The sequence below is a fragment of the Lepidochelys olivacea genome, assembly GCF_965140295.1.
Source record: "Lepidochelys olivacea isolate rLepOli2 genome assembly, chromosome: 3".
Taxonomy (NCBI): domain Eukaryota; kingdom Metazoa; phylum Chordata; order Testudines; family Cheloniidae; genus Lepidochelys; species Lepidochelys olivacea.
This window is the reverse complement of record NC_140413.1, coordinates 129,758,976-129,771,024: the sequence shown is the minus strand read 5'-3', so window position 1 is coordinate 129,771,024 and position 12,049 is coordinate 129,758,976. Positions and strand designations below refer to the sequence as shown.

At 39.0% G+C, this 12,049-nt stretch overlaps 1 protein-coding gene across 1 annotated transcript in view; it reads left to right on the top strand.

Moving 5' to 3' along the window:
* The window catches only part of WDR27 (WD repeat domain 27), a 189,381-nt gene that overhangs the window by 19,018 nt on the left and 158,314 nt on the right, over positions 1-12,049 (top strand). Inside the window, exons 5-9 of the mRNA XM_084622670.1 lie at positions 1,879-1,992; positions 8,562-8,613; positions 9,329-9,399; positions 10,399-10,513; positions 11,207-11,339. Of these exons, the coding sequence (XP_084478796.1) occupies positions 1,879-1,992; positions 8,562-8,613; positions 9,329-9,399; positions 10,399-10,513; positions 11,207-11,339 (485 nt within the window). The remainder of the gene's footprint in view (positions 1-1,878; positions 1,993-8,561; positions 8,614-9,328; positions 9,400-10,398; positions 10,514-11,206; positions 11,340-12,049) is intronic.

The following is a 12,049-nucleotide window of genomic DNA, read 5'->3' as shown; positions in this document are numbered from 1 at the left end:
TGCTGTGTACATCAACAACCTGCTTTGCATGTCCCCTTCCTCTCCCAGCCTGATTCTACAGGGGAATAAAAGCAGATAACAATTCTACTTCTTTGTTGTACCACTACCTCTTCTAGTATGAGTAAATTAATGAAAAGTCAGTAGCTGTGTCCTGCTAAGTTGGAAGTGCTGTCACTGTAATGGAAATTAACGTACATATTTACCTTCACTATAGTCCAATAAGTTCTGACAGTTGAGCACAGGTTAACTTGGCTTGTAATACTTGGTTCTGAGATAATTACAACATTCCTATAATGTTTTTGACTCCACAGTTATGGATATTTATTCTCAACCATAGCTTCTTTTTAATATGCAGCTTTTTATGTGCGAATTTCCTTATTTTTTTAATTACTAAAAGATTCATACACAAACACTAAACAAAAAACCCAAGGATGAATGCTCTCATGCAGTATCTCTAAGGATCTGAGGATATATAGCATCGGTCTTAAATAATGTTTTTAATTTGAATTTTTAAGGGCAGATATGCCATTACCCCAAAGTACCTAGAGTGGATCAGCTAGTCACCAGAGAAGCACAAAGCAGCCAAAGCATACTAGTAAATCTATCCCTTAATTTGCAGTTTTAATGGCTTGTTTAAAGTCAATTTAAAGTCTTAATGGCTTGCTGTGTTAGTGAGACTGGTGCCTTGTTGCAGTTCTCTCAGATGTGTTGCCTTAATGTACAGTGGAGTTGAGGCAATGGTGCCATTGGAACCTTTCAAACACTTATGACCAAGCTATCATGCTGCCCAACTATTACTGCTCTTTACAGATTCCATGTTACCTAGCAGTAAGAACTGTTGACACATGTCCAGTCTTCTTCATACTACAACCAATATAATTGTTACATGCAAATTAGGTGTACAGGAGGTGGTGATTGGTCGAGGTACTTTTTATGTCACAAAAAGTGGCCTCTTTTAAGAGTTACTTGAGCTATTGACCTGAGTCTGTGTAGCTTATTTAATCACAGCAATTAGGTACAACAATCATTAATAATTTTGTTTAATTACAACCTGACTTCAAATATGCACAGGATTTCAATTAATTTTAACGATTTGGAAAGTTTGAGTGTTTTGTTTTATTGTTAAAATATTTTTTGATAAAGAAAAGATGGGCTCAGATGCTACATTTCTTAAAGGACCCATTTTTAAATAGTTTTAATTCCAACTAATAGATTTATTTGTAAATTCTCAGAAAAAAACATTGTACTCAGAGTAAGTGTGGTAAATTTGGAGCGGATACACTGAATTTTTCGTACGAAACAGAGGTTGAATCCCCAATTTAAGTGTAAAATAGAACTCAGTAAAACGTAATGGAGTTGCAGTGCCTCTATAACTTTGTGTTGTGACCTAGACTCTCACGGGAAATAAATTGTAAACAATTATTACATGATTTTGAGAGAAGAATTGGTGCCAAGAAAAATATAGCATGGTATCAGCCTTTAAGAAGTTGGGAGGGGGAACGGGAGGAAGGAAAAATTAAAAAAAAAAATACAGGCATGTTGATTTATTCTCATTACTGGGGAAAACATTAGCACAAATAATAAGGTGTTTAGGTGTGTAAGTCCATTGAGGGTAATAACATAGAAATTTATAGATGAACCTGAAAGTATTTTTATATGTTGTTATGTTTGGAGAAGGGAATACAATAGACATAGTGATTTTTGCCAGTGATACAATACATTTGGGAGTAAGAAAACAGGTGTACGTGAAATAGTATAATGTGCCCCAGTTTGACATTCTTTTTGTAGTGGTATTTTTTAATTACTTAAGTCAGAACAAATGAAACTTTTTTATGTTGAAGTTTGATCTACTTTTCTTTCTTGTTCAACTAATCACAGAATGAGGCTATATTAACTGAGTTGGAAGGCCATCTGGCTCCAGTGACTGCAGCTGAGTTTTGCACCTGGGAGAGAAATATGCTTATATCAGTCTCTGAAGACAGAAGCTTTAAGGTAAGGAAAGCATACTCTACTTTTAACAAATGTAGTCTCTTTGGAGTAAAATGGGCATTTTTCCCTTTAAATACTTAACATAAGAATGGCCATACTGGGTTAGATCAGTGGTCCATCTAGCCCAGTATATGATCTTCCAACAGTAGCTGATGCCAGATGCTTAAGAAGGAATGAATAGAAAATGGCAATATATTTAGTGATCCCTCCCCTGTCGTCTAGTCCCAGCTTCTGGTAGTCAGAGGTCTAGGGATGCCCAGAGCATGGGACTGTGTACCTGACCATCTTGGCTAATTTCCATGGATGGACCTATCATCCAGGAACTTTGTTGCCCTTCTCTGTACTTTTTTGTTATGGGGTGACCTGAAATGCTCAAAGTATTGATGGTGGTATTCTCCAGTGGTTTCTAACATTCTGTTAGCTTTTTGGCTGTCACGGCAAATTGAGCAGATGTTTTCAGAGAACTATCCACAGGCACTCCAAGATCTCCTTCTTGAATGGAAACAGCTAATTTAGACCCATCATTCTGTATGTGTAGTTGGAATTGTGTTTTCTGATGTGCATTACTTTTATCAACATTGATATTTAATCAAGATGGTATAAAACAAATACTCATTGATTCCCTGTTCCTTAGTTGAACTGGTTGGGAATTTCCCTCAAAATGATTTTTTGAAGGAAAAAATTCAGGTTCCACAAAATCAAAATTTTCCTTCAGCAAAATCTAAATGAAATATTTTGCTTCAGGTCTGTTTGGCCCTAATTGAAATATTTCAGTTTGTTTAACTGAACAGAAAAGTTTGATGTTGACTACTGTGAAATGAAACTGCATCTTCCTATGCTGCTGCAGTGCCTCATGGGAGTTTTAGTTTAGGAGTTTTAGTTTGGATGCTTCATACCCCCATTCTCTCCTTTGGGCAGGTTCCTTGGCCAGACTACATCTTCCATGATGCACTGTGGTCTACCCTTTGCTCAAGTTACATGATGGGGAAATGTAGACTGGCTGTGGCGCCCAACCCATAGGGAAAAATTGGAGCCTGAGACAAGTCCCATGAGGTACTGTGGTATCTGAGGAAGATGCAGTTTAATGTCAAACTAACTCAAAACATCCTGTTCCAAGTCAGTTAAATACACTGAAATAAAATGTTTCAATGTAGGAATGTCAAAATGTTTCATTTCATTTTGACATTTCTGAATAAAATTCTTTTGTGACTTTTTGTTCAGTGAAAATTATTGTTTTGACTTCTTATGCCAAATTTGGACAAAACCAAATGTTAAAATATTGGAATTTCCTGCAGGATGGAAATCGGCTTTTCATTCAGATCTAGTCCTTTAATTTATCTTGGTGAAAAAAATAAGTGTATGTGTGGGGATAGTCCAGATCTTGTGGAAAGGAGTATATTGTCAAGAAAACACATCTGCGGAAAAAATTGCCCGTAGTTGTTACTTAGCTCTCATTTTGGTGTCCTCGCACTGCAGTGCAGGGGTCAGCCCTGTACATAGTTCCAGGAAGGTGGCTTTGCCCCTCTGAAAGTTCCGCGGCCACTGCTCGTCATCCCATATCTGCATCACAATCCAAGCCCACCACTCAGTGCCTGTTTCCCGAGCCCAGTAGTAATGGTCTGCCCTATGAAGCTGCTTAGTGAATGACAACATCAGTCTTGAATTGTTTCTTTCCGTGGCACACAGCAGGGCAGACGCCACAGATTCTTTTTCAGATTTGCAGCTCATGAAATACTGTAGGTTCAGCCACATTGTGTTCATAGTACACATCACAAGACTGGAGTGTAGTGCAGTATCCGTGCTTTCAGAGATGGTGGGTGCACAGTTTACAAGGGCCGGTTGAAAAGCAGTGTGAAACGTAGTCAGAAGCCCATGGAATGAAAAAACCTCTTATCGTGGGATGGTGAGCCCGCCTCCAGGCGCTGGGAGGGAGGGGGAGGTGCTGATTGGTGGGGCCCGCTGGTGGGCAAGGAGGCTCTGGGTGGAGGGGGAGGTTCTGATGGGGGGCTGCCAGTGCGTGCTAAGCACTCACCATTTTTTTTTCCTTTGGTTGCTCCAGCCCTGGAGCATCCATGGTGTCAGCACCTATGCTCTTAGCAGCAAAAGGTGGCGATTTGCACAATGGGATAGATACCCATGGTGTACTGCTCTCTCTGTTGGTACTAGAGCACCACTTGTAGACGCGCTCCTCTGACGCAAGGAGCGTTATGTGAACATAGAGAATCGATGTAATTACAGTGGTTTATGATCGTCAATGGGACTTCAGTCGATTTAGGCCATGTCTATGCTACAAACTTAGGTCTGAAATGGAGCATTTACTCAAGAAGGCTTCAATACAAGTTTATGAATTTTTTAAATATAATTTCTCCCTCCTAATTAAGTCTAACAAATGCTGTAGTGGCAAGTCTTGAATTGTTTTGAGACTGTACTTATATAAAAATAATACTCAAATATTGTAGTTGGAACATTAGCCACAATTAAGATTGAACAAGTTTTTCCATTCTAAGCCATTGTTTAGAATTAGTCATAACTTCCTTTCGCTTTTAGGTTTTGGATTGAAATTTCCCAGGCTAATTCTGTACCTGAAAAGAATATTTTTTTGAAAGCCTGTAAAACTTTGTCCATTTCAAAGTATGAGAACAGAGGAAAACACACTTTGTTCCATTATTAAAACATTCTTGTAAGTTTTTGAACAGTTCTGAAATGGCTGGAGACAGTTTTTTTAAATTTGTCTAATTTAAATTCTGTCACTGAGGCCTGCTCCACACTACAGAGTTAGGTTGATGTAAGACACCTTATGTCGACCTAGTAAATTCAGTACGCTACAATGTTCCTCTTGCTGACATCACTTGCCTCCTACATCGATTTAATAACTCCTCTTCTGTGAGAGGTGAGTGCTTAAGTTAGGTCGACACAGTGGCAGTGTAGACCCAGTGTTGCTACCTAGCAGCTGCCCAGCTGAGCATGCCAGCTACATGCTCCTGCCTGGCCTGCACAGGAAGTGGTGGATCTCCTGGGTCCATGGGGAGAAGAGGCTGTACAGGCACAGTTCTGATCCAGCCATAGAAATGTGAACATCTACGAGCAGATCGCTCAGATCACGGGGGAGAAGGGCTACAAGAGGGACCTGCAGCAGTGTCGCGTGAAAGCCAAGGAGGTGTGGCAGGTGTACCAAAAGGCAACGCAGGCAAGCAGTCACTCTGGTATGGTGCTGCTGTAGGCTGATCTATAGATTATGTATAGGGCTTCGTGTCTGTCACGGAGGTCGCGGAAGTCACGGATTCTATGACTTTCTGTGACCTCCATGACTTCTGCAGTGGCCAGTGTGGCTGACCCCAGGGCTGCCCAAGCAGCTGGCCCTGGGGACAGGTCCTCAGGCGTCCCTGTGGACAGCCACACGGGCCGTCGCTGGAGCGGCTCTGCAGCCAGGTCCCGGGGACAGCTGGAGGAGCTGCTTCTCAGTGGCCCCTGTCAGCTGGTGCCCCCCCTAGCAGCTGGCCCCCCCCAGACCCTCCCAGCTAAGATTTAGTCAGGGGTATTTATAGTACAAGTCATGGACAGATCATGGGCCGTGAATTTTTGTTTATATCCCGTGACCTGTCCATGACTTTTACTAAAAATACCCATAACTAAATTGTAGCCTTAATTATGGATTGATTATAGTGATTACTTAAGAATTCCCAGTTATCACTTTAGGGATGACAGGTTCTTGTCCCAAGATCAGGCCCAATATTGTTTATATTATTTTATAGTTGGGAACCCTGATGTGTACAGCTGCAACACTCACACTATAGGAACTCTTCTATATTTACAAATTATTTATTAATGCATTTAGCACAGTAACAAACACCCCAACTCAGTAACGTAGATAGAGATACTACAGAATGTACATCTCTCACCATCCCTTGCAGAACAATCTGAAATGCTAGTCATCTTCATCACCATCATCTTTCCCCCTCATCACCAGTGGCCATCATTCTGGCACCTCCCCAAGGGCTACATCCTTCTCCTACTGCTCCTGGGCTGGGATGCAACTTTTATAATATGTTATATTGACACCACTATATTTGATGCATATTCAGTATGGGTTTTCCCCTTCTTCTTTAATTGTATTTCCTCACCTTACCACTGTTGGAGTGTCCTCCTATAGGGTAGTATATCAGTAATCTCAACATATTATCATATATGTCAATTCATTGCCATGGCCCTCCTGTGGTTGGTTATCCGTGGACGTAACCTATGTACCTGTTATGAACATCAGTTCGTTGCCATGACACTCTTGTGGTTGGACTCATGTTCCTGTGGTCAGAAATTCACTTAAAACTCCAATTTCAGCTCCCCAATACTTGGGCTTTCCGTTAGACCATTTGTCTGTTCAAAGGTCACAGGCCTCAAGCATTATGCTAACTGAGGAAGCTAATGTCTTTCAGGATACAGTCATGTTGGTTCCTTGCATCATTTCTGAATATAATAAAGGCAAGCTAGCCCTATATGCTACAGTCCTCCCTTTGATAGGGTCATTGTTAATGAACCTATCACATAAATTTAGGGTCTACCCCTTTGTTTAAAGCCTGGCTTTTTACATAACATACTAGACGCAGGTAGAGGAGAATTGCCACCTGCCCAATTAGTATATGTGCCTTTGTCATGTAACAAAATTTTGACCCTGTGACCCTGCACTTCATTTGACCAAAATAATATATTTTTGATGATTGGTTATTACAATACTGGAATTTTCACTATTAAATGATAAGAGCCTCTTACTTGGTTAGCCTGGTAGGCTACCAGTGACGATAACGACAGATGCTGCTGGTACCTTCCTTCTGGCCACACAGCAGCGTGTTCATCTCAAACACATTGTATCTGTCAATGTACGGATACCCCTTTTCAGAATAACAGGCCATCGGTGGAATTTTCCCCATTTGGTGATAAACTACCAGAGGAGGTACATTGGTGGATTCATTGTAGACGTTGTCTTTAAGATGACCTATTGTGTGGATGACTCCTAAGTGACTGAACACATCGTTACCAGATTGAACACGACTAAGAGGTCTTGGATGGGACACACAAGGTTTTTCCATGATGTAATCTTAGTTAAATAAGAATTTTAATTAGTGAACAGTGTCACAGACCCCATACCTGATTGGTAGCAGTCTGGCATTACAAGCTTCCACAGAGCAGTCACCACTCGCTTCTCCACTGTCAGTGGAGCTCTCATTTTAGTGTCACTGCACCAGAGGGCTGGGGCGAGCTCCTTGCACGCTTCCAGGAAAGTGGCCTTGCGCATCCCAAAGTTTTGGAGCCAGTGTTTGCCATAACGATGCAACCCCACCAGTCAGTGCTTGTTTCTTGGAACAAGAACTGGTGCTTCACTGTGTTCAGCTGCTCCGTGAATGCCAGCAGCAACCAGGAATTGTTTTTTTCCATGGTTTCCAGCAGGACTATTTGAAAAGAATTGTCATATTCTGCATGGTGACTCTGGCGGCTCTGGAAATACTGCAGAATCAGGTGCTTGGTGTTTGTAATAGCGAAGACCTGTGCGGGATTCATGCTTCTGTAGAGATGGTGAATGCACAGGTTTGATAGGCTTTTGAAAACAGGCACGAAATATGGGATGTAGAAGAAATTAGGGGAGGGAGAAAACTGCATCATGGGACGTTCACACCACGTTCCCAGTCACCCCTGTGGGAATGTGTTTCTCCCATGAGGCTTGCAGACTCTTTCCAAAACACCAGGTGGTGAGTTGAACAGTGGGATAGCTACCCAAGGTAGCTCTCTGCATCAGTAAAAGCACCGCTAGTGGTGACAAGCTCAACTGACACAAGGACCATAGCATGGACATGCACAACCAACTTCATTACTGTGGTGGCTGTATGTTGACTTGACTTAGCTAAGTTGACTTAATTTTGCAGTGTAGACATGCCCTGAGTGTACTAGTGAAAATTGTTTTTTGATTTAGCTGAGTTAGGAAACTTTGAAAATTGCATTTTGCAGTAAAATTTTAACCATAATGTGCTATGTCATTTCTTAAGGAAGCTTGTGACTTGCATTTGTGCATGGCTAGCTTAGGCTTTGTCAGTACCCAAAAGTTGTACTAATTTTAACTAAATTGTTTTAGAGACTGGTTAAACTGGTGCAAGTTCCTTATGTGGTCACTCTGAAATCAGTTTGAATGTGTTTATGTTGATTTAGCTTAAGTTGATGAGGATCTGACATAAGTTAAATGTATAAAGCATTCTTAAACCCATTTAAATATATCCACACAAGAGGATAGCACTAATTTAATTAATCAGTTTCTAAAATGATTTAGTTAAATTGGTAAAATGTGTGTGTAGACAAGGCTTAAACTGTGTAGTGAACAAATACATCTCATAAGGAGCGTGTTGAACAGAATCCTGCCTAGTCATTGCCTTTGTAAATGTCTGTGTTTCTCTAGATTCATCCCTTGATGTAGATTTGTAGTTTGTCAGTTTGCAATGTTGTACTTTTTACTTCAGACATAATTTTTTCTTTTTCTTTTTCATAATTATCTAAATAAATATTTACACTTTAATGTATGTTTTTTTCCAAAGGTTTGGGACTATTGTACTGGATTGCTAATATACCAATCAGCAGTGTTAACAGGTATGGTTTTCTTTCTTTGTATCGCCTGCCTTTGAAAGGAAAGCATCTTGCACATTAAGAAAAAATAAGTGTCCACCTTTGTGGGTTGACATACTCAAAATAGCACAGTTAGCCAGTAAATACTAGGGCCATCATTTGCAAACTTGAAGTCAGTAGGAACTGCAGCATCTCTGAAAATATGGATTTAGTGCCAAGTTAGAAATTTTTGGCCTACTTGCATAAAATATAACTTGCCTAGCTAAAGGTATTGCATATGCACATTTTATCTGTGTTGGTATTAATGACATGCTTGAATTAGTGTCGTCTCATTTAGTACATATAGGTATGTTATGTTATACTAATCCCCATTATATCTGAGCACCTTGTTCTTGTCATTCATCAGATGTTATGTTTGGCACAAGGGAACCTTCCCATTTTGTGTGCATACTGTAATAGCTTTTACATAAAGGTTGTGTTAATATTTTTTTAGGACAATCACAATACATGGCATTTCCACGTTATTTATGCTCATTTTTATTATAATTAGGATACACATAACGAAAAGAGCTGTTTTGTTTTCTTTTACCACAATTTGAGAAGGCACATTAGCATGTACTTATTTCCCATTGACTGAATTGAGAGCATATTTTAAAATATAAAACCTGATTTATGTGTACTATAAAAATAACTGCATATATATATATATATATATATATATATATTTTTTTTTTTACAGCATTTCCTTTGCTAAGTCTGTTCATTGATGAAGAAAATAAACAGATTATTACAGGATGTGCTGATGGGCAGGTGAGAATCAAGCAAATGCTGTAAATATTAATTTTTGTCAAAATATCAAAACATTTAGGAACATCCTGTGTATCAGGAAGTGTCTCAATCTCTGTATTTGGAATTGTTACAAAGACAACTTTAATTAGAATAATTCACTGCTCTGAACCTTAATTGTTTTGATTACTTATGGCATAGAACTGAGCTTTAAAACTAAATGGAAAAACTTTTCTAAATACATTGGTAAAGCTGTCTAAAATCACATATCGGTAAAAGAATATACTGTGTATGCAGATTGAGAAGTTGCAAGTTTGTTTTAAAATGAGGTGTGAAAATCAATTAATTTTTTTATTTATTGGCCAATCAGTATGACTTACAGTCTAAGCTAGAAGTATATGGGCGAGTCTTGCTGGGAATCCTTGCAAATTGAGATCTGTGGTAATCTGTAGTTTAGTCAATCTTTAAGATTTTTTTTTTTTAAACATTTGCTGTAGCCATAAAACGCTTTATTCACCCACTGCACCAGTTCAGAGGAGTGTGGAGAAAATGAAAGGCTAAACTTTTGTCGTGTCTAGAAAACATAAGCAATAAAGGACATATATGAGCCAATGAGATATCACATGCAAAGTTTCCAAAGGTTTCTGTAACATTTTATAATCATTTCAAAAAGATGATGGGGGAGATTTTCAAAGGTACAAACAGGAGTTAGATACCTAACTCCCATTGAAAGTCAATGGCGATTAGGCTTCTAACTGCCTCCTGAACTTTGAAAATCTTCCTTGCTATTGTTAAAACATGAATACATGTGATTGACTCTTTGTGTTATAAATTCTGCACTTGTGAAATTAAAATTTCCTAAAATGTGCTGTTTAAGCAATGAGATGCTCCAGTGAGAGAGTTAAATGGTATTTATGTTAATTAGGCTGATAAACTTGAGACCAAACACTCCACACTGTGCATGAGTGTTATCGTCAATGTCAAAAACCTGATGCTGTGACTGATTCTGTCGTCCTCCTTCAGCTTTGGGTCTTCAGTTTGCTCAGTGGACACCAGTACCGTTGTGTGGTACATATAAACTTAAAGAAAGAGCGAGATAAATTCTACAGCAAAACTGGAAAATCTAGACAACAATTAGGTATTGTGATGTTTCTAGAACACTTTTCTATGTTATGCTTTAATACATATTGTATGCTACTGAATGTATTCTCTTCCTAACCACCATTAGTTGAATTCTGCCCTCAGATTTTCATGTACAACTGTCACTGAATTCAATAGGAGTTAAGCACGTGTATCTAGGAGAACAAAGCTTGCCCTTTGTATGTGTATATCAAACGCTGTATTTTGTGGATTAGATACTGTTCTCATTGAAGTCAGTGAGAGGTTTGCCAGAGGCTTCAAAGGAGAGCAGAATTGGGTCCTGTTGAGTTATTCATCACTTGTATAACTGGAATAAACATTTGTTAATTCCTCTAAAAGTTCTAAGAATCTTTATTTTTGCTGTTTACTTTTCCTCCCACATCAGTGTCTCTGCGTCATAGTGACTGTTTCCATCTGATAATGACAGGACTAGGTTTCTGAGACCAGTCACCCTAAAATAGCAAAATAGAGTGGCATTGTTTCAGAGAGGGATGAGGTGTTTCTAGTGTGCTGGCTCTGGTAATCCATCTGCTGAAGCAAAGGCCTCTAAATGTGATCCCTCTTCATGCTAGTACATTGCGCTACTACTGAGTTACCCTTTTATTTCTTTATTCCATTTCAGTCCATTCCATTTCAGTCACTTTTGATCCATTTCACTAGTCTGATAATAGTCAATGTCTATCTTCTTTAGATCAAATACAGAAGTTTTCTAAGCTGTACAGCACCAATGACATGAGTCCAGAAAAAACAGTGGAAACAACATTGCCAGTCCTCAGAATTGAACACTGTGACCAATCAATAAGTTTAGGCAAAGAAGAAAACTTGTAAGTGCAATAAATTATCATTGACTATACGACTGAAAACCATGCCTAGCAATTTGATTTTGGCTTTCAAATTACTTTCACTGCAGGCTATTCTAATTTCGTGATACAATAATAACATTAGTTCATTCATTCAGTGAGATGCAAGCCCTAGTAATTTATTCTTACTTAAGTGGCATATACAAAATAATTTACAAAATAAAAAATTAGCTTCTACTCTGAAAAGTAATTCTTTTTTTTAAGAGGTATTGTGAGATTCCATGTTTATTATCTCTCTGTTTCCAAATCAACAGTACTCTGTTTGCAGATTAAAAAGAAACGAACTTTTTACAACTACCAGCACTGCAAACTCATCTTGGAATCTAAAAGTCACGCTTGGTTCTTTCCTTCTCATGCATTGCTGACAGTGCCCATGGCAACACTTGTGTGATCTCTGTGCTTTCAGTGGGGTTGTAAGGGTGTAACTCATTGGCCTTGCAGTTGGACTCTATAAACTATTTTGTTGATGTACAAAAAGGAATAGAATCCAGCTGCCTCTCAGATAGTTTTATTTGCTCTGCCAGGTTACCAGCAGTGAAAATAAGCATTTGCTAAATTTTATCTCTAAAGTTAGCAGCAAAGACTCTGAATATAGACAGGGAGCACATCTGTGGAGTAAGAGGGTGCCTGCTGGACACAGTATTTAAAGTTCAACCACACTTAAAGGGCCTGAG